The sequence below is a fragment of the Ptychodera flava genome, chromosome 3 (genome assembly GCF_041260155.1).
Source record: "Ptychodera flava strain L36383 chromosome 3, AS_Pfla_20210202, whole genome shotgun sequence".
In the NCBI taxonomy this organism is placed as follows: Eukaryota; Metazoa; Hemichordata; class Enteropneusta; family Ptychoderidae; genus Ptychodera; species Ptychodera flava.
Window position 1 is genome coordinate 30,246,306 of NC_091930.1, and position 23,248 is coordinate 30,269,553.

The 23,248-nt window shown below is 35.9% G+C and overlaps 1 protein-coding gene across 1 annotated transcript; it reads left to right on the forward strand.

Moving 5' to 3' along the window:
- The first annotated feature begins 12,796 nt into the window (after positions 1 to 12,796).
- On the forward strand, positions 12,797 to 22,094 carry LOC139129048 (uncharacterized). Its single transcript, XM_070694722.1, has 4 exons — positions 12,797 to 12,829; positions 13,028 to 13,301; positions 14,340 to 14,491; positions 17,266 to 22,094. The coding sequence occupies exons 1-4, from the start codon at positions 12,797 to 12,799 to the stop codon at positions 17,425 to 17,427; spliced, it is 621 nt and encodes a 206-aa protein (XP_070550823.1). The 3' UTR covers positions 17,428 to 22,094.
- The last annotated feature ends 1,154 nt before the right edge of the window (positions 22,095 to 23,248 follow it).

The window sequence follows — 23,248 nt, forward strand, 5'->3', positions numbered from 1 at the left end:
ATTTTCTGTTGATTACGAGAAAGCTTTCGATTCGCTTGACTGGTCTTTCCTTTTTAAAGCACTTAAGTATTTCAATTTTGGTGATTCTTTAATTTATTGGATAAAACTTTTATACTCTAACCCAATGTCATGTGTAATCAACAATGGATGGACCTCCGAATTTTTCCTATTGAAGAGGGAGTTCGCCAGGGCTGTCCCCTGTCCCCATACTTGTTTATTATTTGTGTTGAACTCTTTGCTGCAAAAATAAGGTCCAACTTGTCAATTCAGGGTATTGTGATAGGTGATCGTGAACATAAGATTTCACAGTATGCAGATGATACAATTCTTTACTTGAATGGCACTGAACAGTCTCTTAATGAAGCGCTTTTAGTTTTGAATAAGTTTGAACAGATTTCTGGTTTGAAAGTCAATTTTGACAAGTCTAAAGTTTATAAAATTGGTACCTTGCGTCAAAAAACTATCAATTACAAGACGACATGTTCTGTCACTTGGTCACATGGCCCAATTGAATGTTTAGGTGTCCTTATCCCTCTTAGTGTAAAAGAAAATGTCTTTGCTTTGAATTATGAACCAAAAATCCAGTCAATGAAGATTCTCCTCAACATATGGTCAGCCAGAAATCTTTCTTTGAATGGCAAAATCACTATTTTGAAAAGTCTTGCATTGTCAAAACTTACTTACCTTGCTTCGGTGTTACCCAATCCTCCAGACAATATTTTCCAAGATTTAGAGCGTATTATTTTCAGATTTATTTGGAATAATAAAGGTGATAGAATAAAAGGACCATTCTTATGAATGGCCAACAATTTGGGGGTCTGAAAGCTCCAAACTTCAGAGCGATTTGCATGGCCATGAAAATTCGATGGGTAAAAAGACTGATTCAGATGGAAAACAATACCCCAATTAAATTGATTTATACCCATCTTTTGTCCTCACTTGGTGGTTTATTTGTCTTTGATTGTAATTTGCACATTCGTCATATTCCTAATTTTTTCAAAGCTTATCCTTTTTTATATGATATTATTTATACTTGGTGTAAATTAAATTTTCAGAATAATGTAAATCCTCAGTCGGATTGTATTGTGTGGAACAATTCTGATATTTTGATAGGTGGAAAAACAATTTTTTCAAAGAAACTCAATGATTGTAATGTTAACTTTTTGACAGATTTCATTAATGAAGGTTCGGCTATAGATTACAATAGTTTTAGGTTACGACACAATGTACAAATTAATTTTATTACTTATTTCGGTATTGTCAAAGCTATCATGGAATACAAGAAGAAATATCATGTAAGCATGTTTTACCCTTTATATACATGCCATTCAGAATTTCATATCAATGTATTTAACAAGAAATGTTTTGAATTTATCCATCAATTAATAATGAAAGATTTTGTTTCTATGCCAGAAAGACTATGAATTTCTGGACATTTGGCGAGTTTGATGTAAAACTTGGAAGAAAATTTTCAGCCTTCCATATAAGTGCACCATTGAATCAAAAGTAGAATTTTCCAGTTCCACATTCTACATAGAAATATTTTTACCAATGTCATTTTAAAGAAATTAGGTAAAGTGGAAAGTGAGCTCTGTAATTTTTGTCTTGAACGTCTTGACTCTATTTTACATCGCTTCTGGTTTTGTCCAATCGTAGAAGCATTCTGGAGAGAATTTTCTTTATATGTTTTCGATGCTTTCAACATAGATATTCAACTCGATGCCATGTCAGTCATTTTTGGTTATGATTTCAATGCAAAGGATATTCTTTTAGAACATCTACTCATCCTTGCGAAACATACATTCATTGTAATGTCAGAACCCCAAAGAGATTAACAATTAGTAACTACACGAGAGTGGTCAGTACAATCAAAGAAGTTGAACTCAATATAGCCTTTAAGAATGGAACACTTGAAAACATAGAATGAAGTGGAAATGTTAGTTTTGTGCTCTTTTCTTCTCCTGTGTCTGTTTTTGCTTTTTGTCCTGTTTGCGTTTTTCTGTCCTTTTCTCGTTGTGTTTTCTCAGTTTAAATAAATAATAAAAAAAAAAAAGTTACTAGAACTTCTTTAGACGTCTACAGCTACACAAAGTTATTTCCAGACCGCAGTCATAGTTTTCAGCACCAGCAAGTCGACTCAGACAAAAGCCAGTCAAACCGGGCTCTGTCTTCAAAACTGAGAGGCTCCGCTCCGTGGACGTGGATATCCGACGACGGTCTACACGTGGCACGTGTAAAGGTTATATACGGCAAAAGAAATAATTATTCACAAAACACCTGGTTCACGCAAACAAACGGCACAAAATCCAGTATTCTCATCACCTGGTCACGCAGATAAGCAAAAGCAAACACAAGGATCCAACTATGTCACATGGTCACAAGAAAAAAAGTATAGAGGGCATTTCTGTCGTAACAGTATGTATGTATGTATGTATGTATGTATGTATGTATGTATGTATGTATGTATGTATGTATGTTATGTATGTATGTATGTATGTATGTATGTCGATGTATATTATGTTTGTATAACATCCACACATAAAAGATAGATATAATGTTTCTGAGAACGTGTTATCACAAAAAATAAAAAAAAATATGGAAGCGTGCCGCACTGCTTCTAAATTTCGTGCCAAGGTTCCCTGAAAGGGAGTTGTGTAGGGAGGTCAGAGGTCACGGTATATGAATGTGTTTCTCTGGCGAGCTAGCTCTGCGACTTCTCTACATTTTTCGCCAAAAGCACAGTTTCAGACGCCAGAAATGTGTTGAACGTCTTGTATGAACTTATTCTATCGATTGAAAGAGTTTGCTACCAAATATGCACCGACAAGAGCAAGAACAAAGACATCCACAAAATCAACAGACGTTGCCTACCATAATGACCTACGAAGAAGGCAAGGCAAGTGGTACAGCATGTTCCCCATCCAGTCTCCCTTGGCTAGTGGGGGGGGACAACGAAGTTTCTGCAACTTCCAACTCGCAGTTCAAAACATTCAACAACGAAACTAATGTTTCTCATACAAACTGGTGAGAAACAATCAGTGAATAGAAGGCTGTCAACGACCGACTGCGAAAAGTTGAGCAAGGACACGCTGAATTTGAAGACGCCCTGAGTCACGCAGACGAAAAGAGGAAGAATTGCACAATAACATAAAGGCCAAAGACAAACGTGTTACCGACCTTAGGGAGCGTTCAGTTATTATGGCCGGGGCTGCGCCTGTAGAAAGGACAGTTCATTCCTCCACTGAAAATTTGCATTTGAATAGCTCACTCTGAATTTGAATATAAGAGTGTGTTTAAAACCCTAGAAAGAGTTTTCTTTGTAAAGGTTATAATTCTCTTTGTAAGTTTGAGGAACAGTTGAAATAAAGTAAGTGGTCGAAATGAAGTATCGAGAGATTGTACTTTTTTGCTACAATTTGTGTAGCAGAGCATGGTTTCGATCCATCGACCTCTAGGATATGGGCCCAGCACGCTTCCGCTGCCCAACTCTGCTGCGCAAGTCCAGGGCAAGGCTGCGTTTACCAGAGTGAGACACCACCTTTTGCGACTTCTAGAGGAAGAAGATTTACCAAGCCGTCAACAGGTGAGAGATGTCAGTAGAAAGTTGGACATGGCTCTTGACAAAGTCACGGACTTAATGACTGAATTATCCAATGAATATTTGCAACAAAAAGATAAACAAAATAGGAAGAAAGTGAGTCAAGAAATGGACAAATTAGAAACTGAATATACTGAAGCACAGAATCAAGCACAGGAGTATTTGCGTGCTAGAAAAGATGAATTGTCAAGTGCAAGTTCAAGTATGTCTACAAACGTCCGTCATTGTCATGAAAAAGAAAGGGAAGCTCGTCGACAAGTAGAGAGTATATTAGAAGAGGTCAAGAAAAAGGAATAAGACATTGTACACATGAAGCTAGAAATGTAAGAAGAGTGAACCAATTGAACCTAGCAACAACAGCGACAGCAAGAGAGAGTAGAAGAATATCATACAAGGCACGATATTGAACATACTTCTAATCAGACTTTAAATCAAGTGCCACATTCAGTTGCATTAGGTCAAGATTTATGGAAGCAGTTACAAAGAGTACCAATTCCAATATTCTCTGGTGACAACAGACTTTATAAAAGTTGGAAAGAAGCCTTCTTTGCATGTATTGATCAAGCTCCTGCGACGTCAGAATATAAACTCCTCGAACTTCTTCTGTATTTGTCAGGAGAAGCTTTAAAGTGATAGAGAATTAGGTCATTTTGCAACTGCATACAAAGCTGCAAAAGATAGACTTGAGGGAAAATATGTTGGCAAAACGTCATCCAATCGCACTGTACTTAGAAGCATTGGACAATGATAAACCCATACGACCAGGAAATTGTAGAGACATTGAACATTTTGTAGACTTACTGGACGTTGCTGTAGTTAACTTGAGAGAAGCTGGTCGAACTGAAAGAATTGGGAAATGGTTCATTATATACAAAGCTACAGAAAAAGATGACAGAGTCTATGCTTGCACAATATCATAGATGGGTCTTTGACAAAAACAAGGTTGAATCTGTTGAAACACTTCGAGAATGGGTAATCCAAGAAGAAGAATTCCAGACCATAGCATCTGAAACTGTACAAGGACTAACAAGTTTGAATAGGAAGGTGGACCATATGCGAGAATATCACTGTAATACCGGCTGTCTTAAAACAGATTGCTAATATGTCAACATTTACAGTAGGTTATGATGAGGTATGCTCGACATTTTATTAAAAGACCGTCACAGAAGTATTCATTATCACATTGGCCACAAAGCGTATTGTTGCTGGTAATTTAAAGCAGAAACATTTTCATAAACACTTTGAACAGACTTATTCATATTGAATGGGAATATATTTACCAGTCACCCTTTTAGTTAACCTTAGAAATAAATTGAATTCTAATGGAAGCAGACACATAATATTCTAGTAACAATGTCACCTTTTTTAATATGACACCATTCAGAGTTCCCTCAGGCGCTTGCAATTTTTTACACAATGAGGAAACCCTTCTTTATATGCTTTATCACTGTAATCGAAATCAACAGGTTTTGAAGGAATTTTAGTGATACATTCGGACAAGGGCTAGGTTTCCGGACTCCACTGAATTCCGAGACTGTTTTACGTGGAAATTCACAGTTTCTGAAGATTTTTAATTTTCCTACTACTGCTGGTTGCAAAGATATATTTTATATTGTGAGGTGAAATAAAAAGGAGTTTAAAAATGCAAACTTTATGAACTATGTCGAGAATGTGCAGAATACAGAATTTTTCATTGCCACCAGAAAAACAAACAAACTAGGTAAACACATAAGAAATGGAGAAAATATATTATATGAACTAATTATGAGACTTCATGAAATATGCAAAGGAGCTAATTATTAACTTGACACGCTCATGATTCTTATTACAATAGGATATTTTCAGACCACACTTCTGTAGAAGTTGCATCAAATTTAAAAAACTGAATTTTGGGAGTAGATCCCTAATTACACATTTCATTAAATATGCAAATGAAGCCTTAATTAACTTCACACAACTAAATGCTCTACACCATAATTAGATATCTGTCGGATCAGTATCTGCAGCAGATTTCATCACATTTGTTGCAGTTATTTTGGAGTTAAATGACTAATTATAAAACCTTCATAAAATATGCAAATGACCTATTTGTTAACTTGACACTGCCTAATGCTTCTAAGTATAATTAGATATATATCAGATCAATATTTGTTGCAAGTATCATCAAGTTTGGTGCAGGAATTTCAGAATTATCTCACTAATAACAAAAGTTCATTACATATGCAAATGGGAAGATATTTGACATGACACTCACAGTATCATCATAATGTTCTTAGATTGTCATCTGTGAAAAGTTTCATGAAATTTTGTGCAGTATTTCTTGTTACAGTCTACACTGTCATTACCGTCTCCATAGGGAAACCATTGTAAAATGATATTGCATAATTTCATCAATATTCAAGCCACACCAACCAAAATCTAATCAGTTCTTGCAAGTAGCATATGGTACATGTTTACTAAATCTTGTTTGAATCCTTTCAGGCGTTTTTGAGTTAACGTGTAAAGAGACAGACAGACACACACACTAACACACACACACACATACACACACGCACACAGAGACAGACAGACAGACATCTCTATGACAGTAGACCACGTGTTTACACACGTGAGCTAAAAATTTGGTTGAGTGCGATCTAAAACGGCATTTTCCTATATCTCCAATTTTACAATGTCACTTTGGAGTGTAGGCACATAATGTCACTTGTGTCTGGCTTCCAATAAAAAACAACATTATCAATTCATGGCACATTTCGGCTAACCAATAAACCAATTTGCAACTTCAAAAAAGAGAATTAAATGTTGTTTTTTTTTCAATTGTCAAATTGTTTTAACATCTTGATTACTAAATTTTAGGCCTATTTGCAAATTAAGATCTTTGGTCTGAGATTCAAATATAGGAAATAGGTACGTACTGCTGTGAGGATGACACTTTGCGGCAATCCAAATTTCCCTCTGACAAACCTTATTGCCAACAATGCGCTATTTCTTGTTCCAAATTTTCTATTTACCAACACTAGACAAAAAGCTTGATATGCGCTTAGCATATTTACGTATATTGATGTGTATGGAACAGAATAATAATTGCCTATGCAGCGTATATCTTTGTATATGGAACATTCCAATACATTGATATACGTAGCGTATTTCTATGCAAATCATGAGTATATGTAATGCAGATCTTTGCATACTAAGTGTACACTGCAATTTTGCATTTTATTCGCATACGTACTCTATACTGAACGTATTTGACACATGTATAGAATCACTATATGTGTATATATTGTTGTATATCAAGCATTTGCCCAGTGCAAAATTCTCATTTTCCTATTTTATTTTGTGCGTGGCAGCCAATAGTATTTATCTTCGGCCTAACTGTGACAGTTTCCATGGATCGAAAGAACATAAAAACAACCCATTGTGTTGCGCAGAAAGGAAAGTCCGATCAGTTTGACCTTGCCTGCTAAAGTTTTGCGCGCTTCCTGTCAGTGTCGCAAACTTGTACGTTGTACAAAATTGTGACAGCTATTGGTCCGATCAGAGTGCAGCATCCACATTTTACTTTATCTGATCAATTAATTCAACTGTCAATCTTTGTTTGTGCTCGCTCGTCTTTTTAAGTTGGAGTTGAGATTCCCACGCAAAACATTTTGGAGAAGAACACTTATTTCGCGACGACTTATTCTCTTATCAACCATTTTTAGCTCACTTGTTCACACACGTGAGCTAATTAATGTCGTAGCTATTTCTTTCTGTCTGTTTGTGTGTGTGTGTGTTTGTGTTTGTTATTGTTAGTGTTTGTATGTCTGTCTGTCGTCTGTGTGTCTGTTAACACGATAACTCAGAAACGGCTGAACGGATTCAAGTCAGATTAGGTAGACAGGCCCTGTATGCGTATTGCAAGAACTGATTAGATTTTGGTGACCGTGGCTTGTATATTAATGAATTTATAAGCTATCATTTTTCCTATAATGGTTTCCTATTGAGACAGTAAAGGCAGTGTAGACCTATATCAAGAAATACAGCACAAATGTCATGAATCTTTTCACAGATGACAATCTCTGATTACTATAAGATAGTATGAGTGTCATGTCCATTATCTACTCAGTTGCATATCTAACGAACTTTTGTAATGAGTGATATAACTATAAAATTCCTGCACAAAATTTGATAAACTTGCAACAGATATTGATCTAACAAATATATGATTTTCGCAGTGTAAAATAAATAAATAGTTCATTTGCATATTTAATGAAGATTTGTAATTAGACACATAACTCGAAATAACTGCACAAAACTTAATGAAGTCTGCTGCAGGTACTGATCCGACAAATATCTAACTGTGTTGTGAGCATTTAGAAGTTTGAAGTTATTTAAGGGTTCATTTGCATATTTAATGAACTTTGTAATGAGAGATTACAATCATAAATTATGGCACCGATAATGAACTATTACAGATATTGATCTGATAAATACCCAATGGTCGCGGTGAAGCTGAGCAGTGTCAAATTAATAAAGGTTCCTTTGTATATTTCATGGACTTTGTAATTAGTGATATAACTCTGAAATCACAGCATTAAATTTGACGAAACGTGCTACAGATGTTGATAGATGTTGATAGATATCTATTGTCCGATGAACCATTGAGGAGTGCCAACTTAATAAACTGCTAATTTGAACATTAAATTGATTCTTTAAATTTGTGAGTTAACTCCAAGAGTACTGTGCGAAAGTTTATGAAACCTGCTACACATAATGATCTGACATATATCTGATTGTTCTGTGGACGATACAATTTTGTTATGAACCCGTTGTAAGCCACGTGAGCACATTCGGTTCACATCTGGTTCCTCCTTACCGTTGTTTATCACAAACTTGTGGCCTATATGCCCGAGTCTTTTAGAGTTTGTTTGCATGTCTTAATGGAATTAAATTATTCATCTCTCTATTGAATTGCTATGGAACTAAATTGCCAAGAACTTACAGGTGTAAAACACATCTTGAAATGGAAATGAAATGACTGACATAGATTAATGAGGATAATTTTGAGAGTAATGAATGCCTGAATATTGTCCTACATAATTCATTGTTGGGAAGGTTAGCACAGTCGACATACAACACCTCTCTACCGATGTTTCTGATGTGTTCTAATATAATTATTATCAAATTCGATCTTTACCATTAGTTTGTTTTACCACAACATTTTATGAGTTAGAGACCACGATGTGTACTTCAGCTCTAGTAAAACAAGTTAGTATTATAAGTCCTAGAGATAACTTTATCATTTAATTGGAAATTAGCAACGTTATATTCCCGAAAATCGATTTTGATTTAAAACGTATTTTCTAAAAGAAACAAGTTACTTTGTGGCCTTCAAGGTGATACTCACAATATAAGGACACTATCGAATTTGTTTAATCTAAATTATGGCAAATTTATACAGAGGTCGACTGTGATCTCAACTGGTATAAGACAGTTTGTTACACTATAGGTCACTAGAAGATTTATACAAATGGTCACTTCTATATCAATCGATTGTAATCAAATACAGCAACTTGTCATTGGCACCATTTTATGTCGGTAATTTATTTTGTGCTATTTTTAAAATCTTCAAAAAGCTATTCGTGTGCAAATGAACTATATGATGTTCTATCGCTCAATGAGTCATGATCGCAAGGTCAACACAACATGTTCTAAATACAGTGTACTAAAGAACATACAACTTCGAAGATTATTGGGAAATAATAATTTTAATCCAATCGCTGTCGTGATTTTGTCAGCTCCCGTAAAAAGAGGTGACGCTGAGTGAAGATTGGCAATTCCATGACTGTGATTATTCTCCTAATAAAAAGAACATTTGCATATCATGGGAGGTGAGTTTATCAACCAACCTAAGTTCCAGTCCTACTTCTCTCCCTTTTGCAGACGATATCATTAGGGTCAGTGTGGAAGTCAGTCTGTGAAATATTTGTCCGTGCACCTCTATGTAGATGCTTAACAATTTTGAACCAACTGTGTGCAGTTTTATTAGTTCAAGTGCCTAGAAGGTAATTGGAAATAAGTTTTTTGTTCCCATTGCTTCAATAACTTAGAAACTATCACAAATCCGTGTTTTATTTTCATATGTGAAAATAAATACTTGAATAGTAAAAATAACCACTATCCAATGCCTTTCATATTTAGTGTATATATTGCAATGGATGCCCCAATTCAGGTATGTTCTAACTGGCATACAGATTGTTTAATATTTTGATATTTGTTTTCATTCTGTTTTTGAAGTTACAGTTAGATAGCTTTAAAAATATCTTAGTTCTCGTTTAAGCTGCCCATGTTAATTAAGTGGCAAACTTTCTCACGGTCGCATATGACAATTTTTTTCTCATCTGAAGAGATTAGATTTTGATATCATTAAACCATATTGTGTACATGGAGGGTATGTAGTAAACATAAGGTCCAAGGACGAACTCAGCCTATTTCATATTACTGCGAAGCTTCTAGAGAAGTGAATAATGCAATTTACACATGCTCTAATTTATTTCTAACTTTGATACACTTTGTTTAGGTAAGTGCTAAGTTCTCGATCAATTATACATTAGGTTTCAACTATAAATAATTTAACCGTACAACTACCGGTGATATTATTTTTATCTGTAAAAGCGTTTTCGCATATACAACATTCTGATAGTTTTCGAATTTTGATATGACTCTATTGAGATATGCACATCTTATGACAAATTTCACACGTAAATTCCGCGAAACTCTTGAAAAGCATTTCTCTCATGTATTTGCAAGTTTTCTTGGAATGAGCTCATACATAGCCCTAAAACAATTATAAACGTTTTTGGTCCAAAGTACTGCTTTAAATGAATTCTGCTGGTCCTAGTCTCCCGGCAATTTTAAGTTTCACTATCTATTCTAAAGAGCGTTAAGTTGTGGTCTGTTGATTAAATTATTATTTAGCTGTATTAATCTTTGTAATTATCTATTGGCACAATTTTTATGTAAAATGTAAGACTACTTGAAAGTCAGAATTATAGCGAAACCACAAAGTGTTTACCAATGACCTGACCAATTATGGCAAAATATCTAGCAGTCTTTTTCGTAGATTGATCAATTGAAAAACTCCAAAGATAAAGAGGAAGTATCCCATACTTGATAGTTGGTCAAATGGGCACACATTCACTTATACTGTTAACGTTTCCCCCTTAAAATGATTTCCTCATATGAAGCTGCCTGCCTTCATGTTTTCATTATATGGATGTTCTAGAAATGGACTAAGCATTCCGATTGCATTCACATTATCATTATTCTTGACTGAGTTAAGCAATCTCTCAAAGGATTACTTTTGCAATAGATATCATAACTTATTCTGTCACTGTGTTTGGTAAACCCTCAAACATTTTTCTGTTGCTCTTGAGAACAAAAAAACCGTTATAGAGTCTACATACAGAACATCAATATTTAATTGGAATATATATGATGGGTACTATTAATGAACAAAATGCCTAACTACAGCAATCAGAATTCCGAAATAATTAAAATGCTCGGCCTAATTCAAGTATGTTGCAGAGAAAAAGTACTGGCGTGGTGAACTACGAAGATGTGAAATTCAATTCTGGTATCTAGAAACTCACTGCGATGCGACTGTTATTGAAAGGACTCTTAATGATACCTCGATGGTACTAGAAGATATGTCGAGATGGAAGTCCCTTCACATTGATGTGTACACCTGCAATTATGCTGGCTGCAAAGCCAGTGTAAATCCAATCCGAATTGATGCTGTCAAAGTTGGTATGTGTGACACTTTTCCAATAATTCATTACATAGCAGTACGAATACCCGTAAGGTTAAGTACGACGAATTATGTCAAATAAAAAAAGTAATGTCATTTTCTTGGAACTTTGTACAAACAATGTAAGAAATAGTTGTACAAGTGCAAAAAATGGAAAAAAAAATACGGGTCGCCACGCTCGTTTCCATGGGAACGGACGTTAAAGTAGCCTTTTAATAAATAAATAAAAATGAAATAACTCACTTTAACTAAAGAAATCAATAATTATAAAACGCGTAGCAAATTAGATATTTTTTAGAAATAAAGAGAAGCATATCTAGAGAAAGTATAGATTTTATAATTTTTGCAAAGAAATTTTTAAAATTACTATCGACTACAAAATGACGATATCAAAATTTTATCATTACATAATTTTCGAACTTTCTTCCTGTCGCTCTGAATGTGTCATTTTGACCAACGTGGCCGATCAAATCTTGATATCGTACAGATCAGTTTGCCTTATTAAAAATAAGTGTCGCCGCGCTAATTTTGAAATAGGCCTATATCCTGTTGAATGTGTAACCTGCGCCGCGTAAAAGGAAGAGGATAATTCATCTTTTGCTAATATTAATAAAAATCAACTACCTAGAGGTAAAAATGTCACGAGGTCGTAGGTCAAATTTATTTCTTAGAGATAATTAGGTCAAATTGGGTAAAAGCGCAATTCAACAATGACAGGTGATGTAAATTATGTGCGCTACAACATGACAAATTTACGGCAAGCCGGAGGTAAATGGCACAGAAAATGTCTAAAACGCGTGCGCGTCCGAATTTGTCGTACTTAACCTTAAGTACTGCCATGCATGCTTCTGTTCATGCATAATATTTTCGCGGATTGACAACACAACAATTACTAAATAGTATCAATGCATTCATGTTAGCCCTATAAATAATAATAATAAATGAGAGATACAATGCTCACATTTTAAATTACTGATATTGGTCCCCGGTATGGCGGATGATTATTCAAAGAGCACCATGGTGAACGACGCTTATTGCATACTAGAGAGGGAGTCCAGAGTTGTTTTCATTACTGTACTGTGAAAAGTCGCACAAATCATATCATCGTTCAACCATGGCACTGTTATTTATTACATATATTTACCGTTCTAAATGTGTAAAAAGATAGCTTATGTTCAATAAATACCTGCCGGCATTTGAAACTCCAAATAACCATTTCAGCCAGTAATAGCTCGGCTTTTCCGCATATCCCTTACCACGTTCCTTCTTGTTTTTCATTGGTCCAACAGATTAATTACTGTAATATTTTTCTTACCTATTTCGCCTTTTCATTTTGCATTTATTTCATGCAAGTGACATATTGTGTATGTTGACCATGTACTAAAGTGGGACGCTTATCATAAAAAATGATGTTCACGTTTGAACAGCAGATGATCAAGGTATTATGTAAAAGTGTTGTACTCCGAGTGCGAGCGATTGATGCCCTACAAACTTACTCATATTGATTCTCCTACGTTCCATTGGTTTTTTGAGAATTTTTATATCACTTTCTGAGAAATGGATCATAGATTAGATAAGACAACGACGATTATTCAACCACATTTATTTTACGTACATATGTGTTATTTTACAGCTAGGGATGCACAACCAATATTTCAGCATTTGAAACATCTTCGTCATCCTTCTATGTCAAGTGGGCAAGACCTGCCAATGATGAATGCATTAAGAGTTATAATGTCAGGTACACCAGCGAGTTCTACCAAGGTGAAACAGAAGTGACTGACCAGTACGCCCACATTACTAAAGTTCCTAGTGGCGCAGAATACACAGTTTCACTTTCTGCTAACATTTACAAAGGATACGACATCACAGACGAAAGTGAACCAAGGTTAACAACTGTCATACTCCCTGGTAAGCTATTTTAAAGTGACTTTGAATAAAAAGGGAAAAACGCAGTAGATATGAATTTCCTGAATTCCGTTAGTGACGTTTATAGGATGACAAATGTTATTGTTTTATCACTATTGATTTTATTTTTAATATTTTTAAATTAACACTTTCAAACAAGTACATGCCGGATGATAGTGCCATATTTCTGTAGTGTATAACATTCTTTTCAATACAAGTTGTTCTCACGTGTGGTAACATTTGCCTGTAGCACTGCCATTTTCAAGTTTTCAATTCATACATATGTACGTTGATTTGTGCCCCTATAACCCCCTTGAATTTGAGGAAGGCAAAAGCACCATCCTGCTGCTGTGCTCACCAATCTGCGTCCTATCATTAACATTCTTCATTGTCCTGCTGATATATATTAAAAGTTAAGTTGATTATAAGATTTCCATCAAGGAACCATTGTGATTACGTACATATTTCAACACGTTGCACCAGTCGGCATTCTGGTTATTTACAATTAAGGTGTTCTGCGCATCATTAATAACGTCTACAGTTCAATTTTGTTCACAAACTCTAAAGTACGATTTACTACGTTAATTTTACTACGTTCGCGTTTTAGACCTGGAAGTGACATGAGACATTGGATCCCTATGATTATACCGAGAAAAATCTCTTTCCATTCATTTTGCTGTTTCCACTCATGCTTGTTATAAGAATGATCAACAATTGTTAAAAAGAAACATTGCCTTATGCTGTCACGTGTCGTACTATTTCAAAGTAACAAGTTTCAGCTCTGCCACTAGACAGATTGACCGATGCCATGTAAGGATATCTCGAGTATGATAAGCAAAAAACACGAATAATACATGTACACATTATCAGTTTAGAGGGTTCCCCTTTTAATGCTTTGGGTATATTATTGGTCTTAACCACCAATTTTTAATAATTTCTATTCCCAAGACTTTCATCACACTCTGCAACGATTGCACATTAAATGGTAATCCTTGATATTGATATCTTGTTGGAATTAAATTTTCTGAATTTGCTTCGCAGATAAGAAACGGACAACTATCATAGTGCCCGCGATATTGGTTGCTTGGATGATATTGTGTCTCTCCACTTTGTTTTACTGTCGTAAGCATCGAGTAATGATCTACGAACATTGCTTCAAGTCAATTCGGAAGAAAGATTTCAGAGAACACATGGTGAGAAAAGGCTATTCTGTATGGTTTGCGCATATCAAAAAACTGTAAAAATGCATGACAGATTGCTTGTGATTAAAATAGATGTAACGCTTATAGACCTTTTGGCAGTACTGTATTTATGTTGTCAGATTGTGCATTTGCCAGGCTAGTGCTTTTTACTTTCAATGTTTACAGCAAAAACCGACAGCTGTATTACTGCTGTTTTGGTGGCTGTCACTTGTGATTATTCAAATTTGAAATTTTGAAATAATAAAGAAGTTGTTTTTTAGAAATAACTTGAATATTAAGTTAGCAGGGCAACACACTTTCTCGATTGCTGTCTGCAGAAGTACGAATTAAAAATTTGTTGCGAAAACATGCTCTATTCATCAAAATCTTATGCTTTCTTGTATCGCGAGCTTCAGAAAGCGATAGTAGTGTAGCGAATGAAGTAGAAAAACAAGGCAGTTCATTACTTCAAAGTCTGTGCCCGAACTTCGATTGTCTGAAGAAACAAAGTCCATCAGTAATCTGCCAGAGGTGGTGCTTACACTAGAAAAGCCTTGCTCGGTACCACGTATACACTTTGGAATCAAAATGAGTTTATGTATACACGGGACTATCCAAAAGGTAGAACTATGTACTGAAAATAACGTGGGCTTGTACGTCCGGAAAAAGCTTAGATATTAATCGAGTTCTATTGGGTTTCATCCAGATGTACATCCGGCGTCGAATATAACTCAAGCGAATCTTCATCGATTTCGTTCAGACTCGGCACATGGACAATTAAATACTTCCCACATTTTGATGCGTATTCGGTTGCGTGGTATGATTCACTGTTTTGTAAATTTGGCCTTTTTTGCGTTATTCCAAATGTTTTTATGCGCCTCATATGTGCCTTAAACATGCCTTGACTAATTTTTTTGAAACAGCACAAGGGTAATATAAAACAAACAGAAAAATATTATTGTTTTCAAATTCAATGAAGTCGACTGACTGTTCATACCTGTAGGTTATGCCTGTCTGTTAACATTAAGAACGGCAGCAAATAGCAAGACCTCATTAGATTTTCGTGGATGTTTCTAACGTAATTAACATTTCAAAACGATATACCAGAGAAAGACATCCGACCATCCGACAGTTTTTGTCAATTAATGGCTTACGAAATTTTATTAAACGATATATATATATATATATATATATATATTATATATATATATATATATATATATATATATATATATATATATATATAGATATATATATATATATATATATATTTCCAAATTCACAATTTATACAGATATTGTTTATAAACTGATAAGTGAATTGAAAAAGCATACTGCACTTTGATGTCATTTGGCGCCTATATCACAACCTTAAACAAACGCGTAAATGTGTGAATGGACCTGACAAAGCGAATGAGCGTGGTACATACATAGAAAATACAGAAAATAACAGTTGCAAAGGTCATTTCTTATTGTCATATCAGGTATTTCGTAATTTTCATATTTAACAAACTTGCTTATAAGGAAATAACAAGTTTGGGACCTGACTTTAGTTGACGAAAATAACACTGTGCACTGATAATGTAACAGTAATGTCAGCCAATTAGTACTTTGACTATTTATCGAACTTAGCAATGATCGTCAGGAACGACTTTACCAAAACTTGGAAGAATTTGATCAAAGACATTGACTTAAATAATCAGAGAGTTTGAAGGAAAGAGTAGGTCCCCTTCGGTCGATGGTTATTTAACCAACGTTTCAACCCTACACAGGCTATCCTCTTTAGGGTCTATTATTTGAAAACGAGATGATAAAAACACAGTGTGAATTGATAAAAAACTGTATACAATGTGTGAAATACGAAGACTATGTAAATCTAGGTGGAGTCAATGGAGTGAGACGGATACCCTGTTAAACCAACAATGAGTTCTATTGCCATTTGAGAGAAATGATCTGTTATTTATTCAATACCTGGTACGTTTGTCCGACTTCTGGCTGATATTGAAAACATGGTTCATTTATGGAATCCACCTGCCAATAATTGTTGTCAATATCGAATGTCTACTCACTTTGTTAAGAGTAAAGCAAAATAAGAAACAGCTTTAGGACGTTACTTTTTAAAAATATATTTTACTTTGAAAGTTCATTTTTAGAAATCGCCTGACAAGAAGTTTTAAATAATGTGCAGGTGTTAAACATATGATGTAATAATGAAGTTTAACGTTTATTTTATAATTTAGAGGGTAAAATACAATCTTTCGAAGCTGCCCGTCTAACACCCCTATTTTGGTCTGTAGATTTTTGACAGTGTCCTCTTGTTAAGTCCTTCCTTAAAGCAGCTGAACTTTCTTTTATTATAATATTATGTGAAGGAACTTGAATAGAAGCAGAATAAAGTTTAATGTCAGTCTTCTTATTTTTTTCCTTCAGTAGGTATCCCTTAATTTAACTCAAGATTAACTCAGATAACTTTCGATAGCAGTGTTTTTAATTGGATTTTTACATTGTTTGCAATTTATGTTCACAGTGACAACGGTTGTGTCACATGGTTAATGAATATCTAAACGTGATTTCACAACGGAGGGTAGTTTTTATAAAACAGAGAATATTTTAGTTGTGTTCAAGTTTATTACTTTTTCAAATATCTGAATGTGTCTCCTATTTTGATATCCACTAGCAATCACGAATAACATGGCGTTTCCTTCAAGTGATAATGTCAGCATTATGTGTAATGTACTTTTCTTCCGCTTATGCCAAGTAAAGGATATCTTTATTTTGTCTTTTTAGGATGGTATGCTCAATGACAGACCTTCTGTTCCCTCCTATGATGAATCTTTCCTGTATGACACACTCAACAATACATCAATATCAACATCAACATACCACGTCAATGCAAGCGTATCTGTAGCTAGTGTAACAGAGTCTTCACTTTCAACTACTAGAGTGTAAAACCAATAACTTTGCTCACACTCCTGCAAGTACCATGACCAGAGCGTCACAAGATGTTTCCTTACTACCATTGGAAGATATCCTGCTATCACCACCAACTCCCGCTGACAACTCTGGCTCTACAGATATAGAAATGAGAGAAGTATTCTTTCTAGGTCGCAGTAGTGAAAATTTAAGATCATCAAATGACAGTCCAAATGACGTGCTTGCCTATGCAACACTTAGATTTTTGAGTGCTAGTCGTAATGATGTTGTTGTAGATACACATCAGGTCTCAACGGACGTTTGATGAATCTTCGGACTTGGGCGACTTTGAAAGTTACATCATATATCAGCGGGAAGTGACATGAACAAAAACAGTGATTTTCAATATGAAGATGTTAACATTACCTCTCTTCAAGACATTATTTTAATGCCAGGCAGTGTAGGAATAATTGATGCATTTGGCAATAAGTTTAGCATAGTATAGGTATAGTTTCAGTCTCAATGTTTCGCCTGACATGGATCAATAATAACTAGGTTAGTTCAAAATGTGTGATACGCTGGCTAATTTTTCACATTCCCCAATTCAGTTAAGTTTGTAAGACAGCAGTTCTCCTTACTGAATGAAGTAATTCAGCTGGCAATGACATTGTTGTACCAAAGCTTTTGGAAAAAAGGTATTACTACAATGGCAGAAACCGGTACGTTTCTGTTTGAAATGTTCTAAAGCAGTTCCAATTTATAAGTGAGGCTCCGAGAGTGGTGTCAGACACAATTAGGCCTATCACCCTTCAACCCGTTCTCTCTAAAATACTAGAAAAGCAAGATATTTTAGTGTTTTTCAATTTTATGCACACACGCAATTTTATTGTCAAACCAGAATAAGGTTTTATACAACATGACTCTTGTGACACTGCTTTGGTCAAGTCAACTAACCAGCTTTTACAGATTACATAACGGTGTATTATGTTTTAGATTATGCCAAGCTTTTGACCTTGTTGATCATACATTGTGCTGACCAAACATTCTGTGTACAGGCTTTCTGATTTGTCACTAAATTGGTTTCGTTCATATCTGTCAGGAAGAAATCAGTATTGATAAGTGTTTAGGTGTACATTCAACTTTTTAGGGATCTGTTTTTGGCCACTTAGTATTTGATCTTCATTACAGGGAAGTGTTTGCAGATAACCAATTTTATGTTTCCGGAGATGATATTGAACAATTTGAATGGAGAATGAATGAAGATCTCGTTTCCATCTCTAACTAGATTCTCAAAAATAGCATGATAATTAATACAACAAAAAGAAAGTAGTATTATTTGTTTTGCATAAAAAATGTCTTGCTCAGACAACTCTGATATTTCATTTCACATTCACATCAATGATATTCATGACAGCTATTTGCCATACAAATTTCTGCGAGAGCGTTTGCCAGCTTAATGACTTAGTGTGTGTGTGTCAATATGTACTGACTGATAGCAATGAATTTAAATTTGACGCCTAAACCAAGCATGGCCAGTGATAGGATAGAAACGCCGTTCCACTTATCACGAACACCCCCACCAGTGTAACATTTTGTTTATCGGGTCCTAAACGCTATTTTCTAAGTTTTCTAGACAGAGCATAAAGAAAATTTTCACGGGCGCTTTACACAGTGTTGCATGACTATGCTTTCTCAAAGAAGCAGGTCTTTGATGCTGAAGGAATGTGACTAGAAAGTCTATTCCATAAGGAAGTAGCGGCTTTCATCTGTGTAGTCGTAGCTCTCGTTTTTCTCGGACGAATATGGATTGCAAAGGGAGACTCCGAGTCGTGAAACTGAAAAAAAAAAAGTTTTTCCGTCGCAACGTACGAGAGCTAGCAATGGCTGCTGCTACGGCGACATATGAGAAAGAACGATCATCATAATTTAAGTCTTGTTGGTTGAGTTTTAAGAGAAACTTTGTCACTTGAACAGAGAGATCGGAATTCTGGTTTATGAAATCGAAAACTTTAGTGTATACACAGTTCCTCATAACAAGACTGGTTATTAATAGCGTAATACCGTCAGTAAAATTGTCTCGGCTTTATTGGAGGAGAAATGAAAAAATTGAGCCATGATTCTTGAAGTTGACCGGCAATGTTAGCCGTAAGTTGCGTACAGCCTCCGAGTGTTCCCAACGTTACACGGGCTAGCCGACATGTGAGCATTTTTTCAGTTTGTCTGTGATTTAATATAGTGAATAAGTCAGCATATCAAAATTAGACTACAGTATATCAAAATTTGACCACATATATATCTCACATGGATATACTAGGCTTACACTAGAGAAAAGATAGAAAGTACAAAGCAGGGATCAAGGTACGGGCCCGGGTACGGGCTGGGCGAATCCTTGTCCCCGGGAACTCTAGTGCTTACAAACAGGCGAAGTTGGTCAGTTTTTGTTTAATTGTTATCCATTAGCCGAAATGTTCTGTGTCTGTGGATACCAGACCCTTATCCTTAACAACGGAGAAAACATAAGTTTTGTAGTCATTCAAGTCACTTGAACTGGACCATTGATACATGTCATACCGTCGTACCGATCGACACGATCGCAAGCGTAGCACTCGGAGCTTACGGACATAAGCGAGCGCGTTCAGTATGGCCGTGGTTTGAGGAACTGTGGAGCTTAAATACTCGAAATTATCGTGTGTCGCAACGCATTTCTTTTCATTTTTGACCAAAAATGGTGACTTTGGTATTTTACAACATAAAATGCACTTTTAAAAGTTTGCTAGTATCCGTTTCAACTCACATCGTTTGGTGTCGCCGTTCTCAACTACCGAAAATCTAGTTGCTGTGGACTGGCCAGGTGGGAATGCAGAGAAATACTTAAAGAGCCAAGTGTAGAATTTGGGACTCAGTGGAGACAATTTGTTTGCGTTCCTGCCAGCCTTATCCGAAGCAGTCTTTGTAGTTTTATCGCCCCATTCACGCTGAATATTCATAGACGTGGGCACTAGATGGCTCTCGGGGCCTTGACCGTATAGTGCCCACGTCAAAACTTGTATGGCCAAAAGCTGGAATGTTTTCATTTACAGTATTGCTGTTCACAGAGTACTTGGTATTTAAATGGAAGACAGTTTTAAGCTGGAATGATCAAGTAGATAATTTATGCGAGAATTTATCTTCAGAATTGATTTTTTTTAAGACGACTACGCCCCCTTTCTCAAAGGAGTGTCCTTGTTTGACTTAAAAAGGCTTTGTTCTTGTCTTCAATTTTAATGCATTTTCATGTTTTGGCTGATTCTTATTGTATATTTTACTGCTATTATGACTTTCCAAGCTTAAAGTGATCTCGCTCCAAGCTATGTTAGTGAACTATTCCGACCATTGAGGGGAGGAAAGCTGTTGAACTCCTCACAAAATAGAAACATTACTAGCTTTTAGTTGTCACATCTAAAACTCCCCCCTGGCTATGGATTTGTTATAATAACATCGACGCCCCTCTCCCCATACAAGACCTGGAAACCATGGCAAAGGATTTATGCCTTTCCATGTCTGTCCCACTTTCACAGCTGCATGCTGAACTACAGAACAAAATGGTCGCCAAATACCAGTCGTCCTTCCAGTAAATCGCTTGCAGATATTGACCCTTTTAACAGGAGCATTTTTGATAACCCCAAAGTAAACGCCAAAACAAAATGTATGAAATGAGTTAAGCAAAACGGGTACGGTAATAATGAAGGCACGTGATAACGTGAGCTTAAGTCGCCTTTTTTCCAAAAAAAATACTTATAAGGGGATTAATAACGTGGAGTAAAACGCATAATTATATTCAGACCGTTGCACCGATGATGTGACTAGAGTGGTGTAAATGTGAAATTTATTTACCTATAGAGTGCATAACTCACAAAGGTCACGCAGACGAAAGTACAGGACCCGAGGTATTTAACGCAAACACTCCTCAAGTGTTTAAGTAGAGAGCCATATCGGTAATACATAGAGACTATGCCTTGTGAGAATGGCATCATAGAATTAATAGCGCATCTTTTAAGTTTGTGATAGGTAACTCTGTAGGTACTGCCTAAGGATAAAAGGTCGCCATTAAATTGGTTCTTATGTACCTACCACTTCTATACTGGAGTTACTGTTTATTAGTTATTGGTGACCACCCGCTTGCATAATTTGCTCTAATTTGTATAATCAGCAGATCATAATATTTTTAAATATTTTCATGACGATAGTCAGAATTTTTTGAATCTTTGACTTGATGAGTATATTCACATACAACGAAGTGAACGCAACTGTATGCACCATATTTTGAAGTCTACTGTTAACAAACTTCTTCGTCAGATATAAAGTGTCTTTAAGAAAGAAGCTCAGTAATATTAAAAATCAAACTAGATTTAGGTCCATGTGACCCTGAATAATTAGAACTGTCTACATTTAATTGTTGATTTATGAAAGTGTGTAATCAGCTTATGGGAGAACCTCGTAGAGCTATAGCAATTTTATTTATTACCACTATTTTGAAGCTCACATGACTGAAGTTTGAGTCAGAATCTTTGGAAATCAGTCACAAAATATTGAGTCAACAGTTGTAAGGTAATAGCTTAAGGTCTTTGTCGGGACAGGTGGAAATGTATAAGTGCTATACGCTGTTTACTGTCCATGGCACCCTTTTGTTGGTTTGTGAAAATCAAGGATGGCGTTTGAAATCACATGTGGTTCCAATGTGATCTGCCCTAGCTGAGGGCTCGATGGTAGATTGCCATTAGCCCAGTGGGTGTCAACCTATCATATTATTTCCTATGATACGCGCAAAGCCCAGCTTTACTTTTACATGTCTTGTACGCAATATCTCTCTTTTCATTTTACTGTGTTTTATCGTTGTTGGTTTTTATGTTTAATCCTTTTTATCCGCTCATGTTATTGTTTTAAACCCTGAAGAAGACCTCCTGCGTGTGGTCGAAACGTTGGTTTATAATAAAGGCTTAACCGTAGAATACCGGACTTGTCTCCTTTACCAAACTCATGATTATCATAAACTTATAAAGTAAAATGCTCTGCCAACCAGGTATTGCCACAAACAACATTCCCCATAGAGCCCTATGGCCGTATAACTTTTCGCCGAGGCTGCTGGGTAAATTTTGTGCTCATGCGCACATGGCTTACGACCTGACTTGACCTCGCGATATCCAGCGAATTTCAAAATCAATACGTATAAACAATGGCTAGCGACGGCAAAACATTTCGCGTTGTCCCATTGATAAAGACAATAGACAACAAACGGAAAGCCTCAACAAAAGACTGTAGCAGTCGGATAACTACTTCCCAGCAGAGGGTCATCGAATTGTGCAGCGTGGAACAGTTTTCAGAGGTAATTTTGTGGTCGTATGCCGACGATTTGCCGAACGCGTACGTACGTACTGCCAGGGGGAGGGCGGACGTGATCAACATGGTGGTGGCGCTGGCATACCTTCATGAATTCATTGGCATACAAGTTGACATTGCAGGCTTTTTTAGCCTTATGTGCCACACACACGGCATAGACATGTCAGCATGGAGATATGCCTCTCCTCAGAGGGTGTATCACCACTCACATCCTCCATTTCCTAGGTCAAACAAGCCAATCCTATATGTCAAAAGACGAAAATAGGCAATGCATAAAATCCCGTTCCCTACATTTACAGTTGCGTTCTCGACTTGGTTGTGAGTGGAAATGTTAGGTGATGTATTCAGGTCATTTGAAGAATTAGCGGTTTCCACATGAAAAAATCTCATTCATCTTCTCAGGTCCTCTAAAAAGGACAGAAAAAATGCCCAGAAAACTTCAGAAAACCACAAATTTTTGAGAGCGACTTTTCAAAAATAT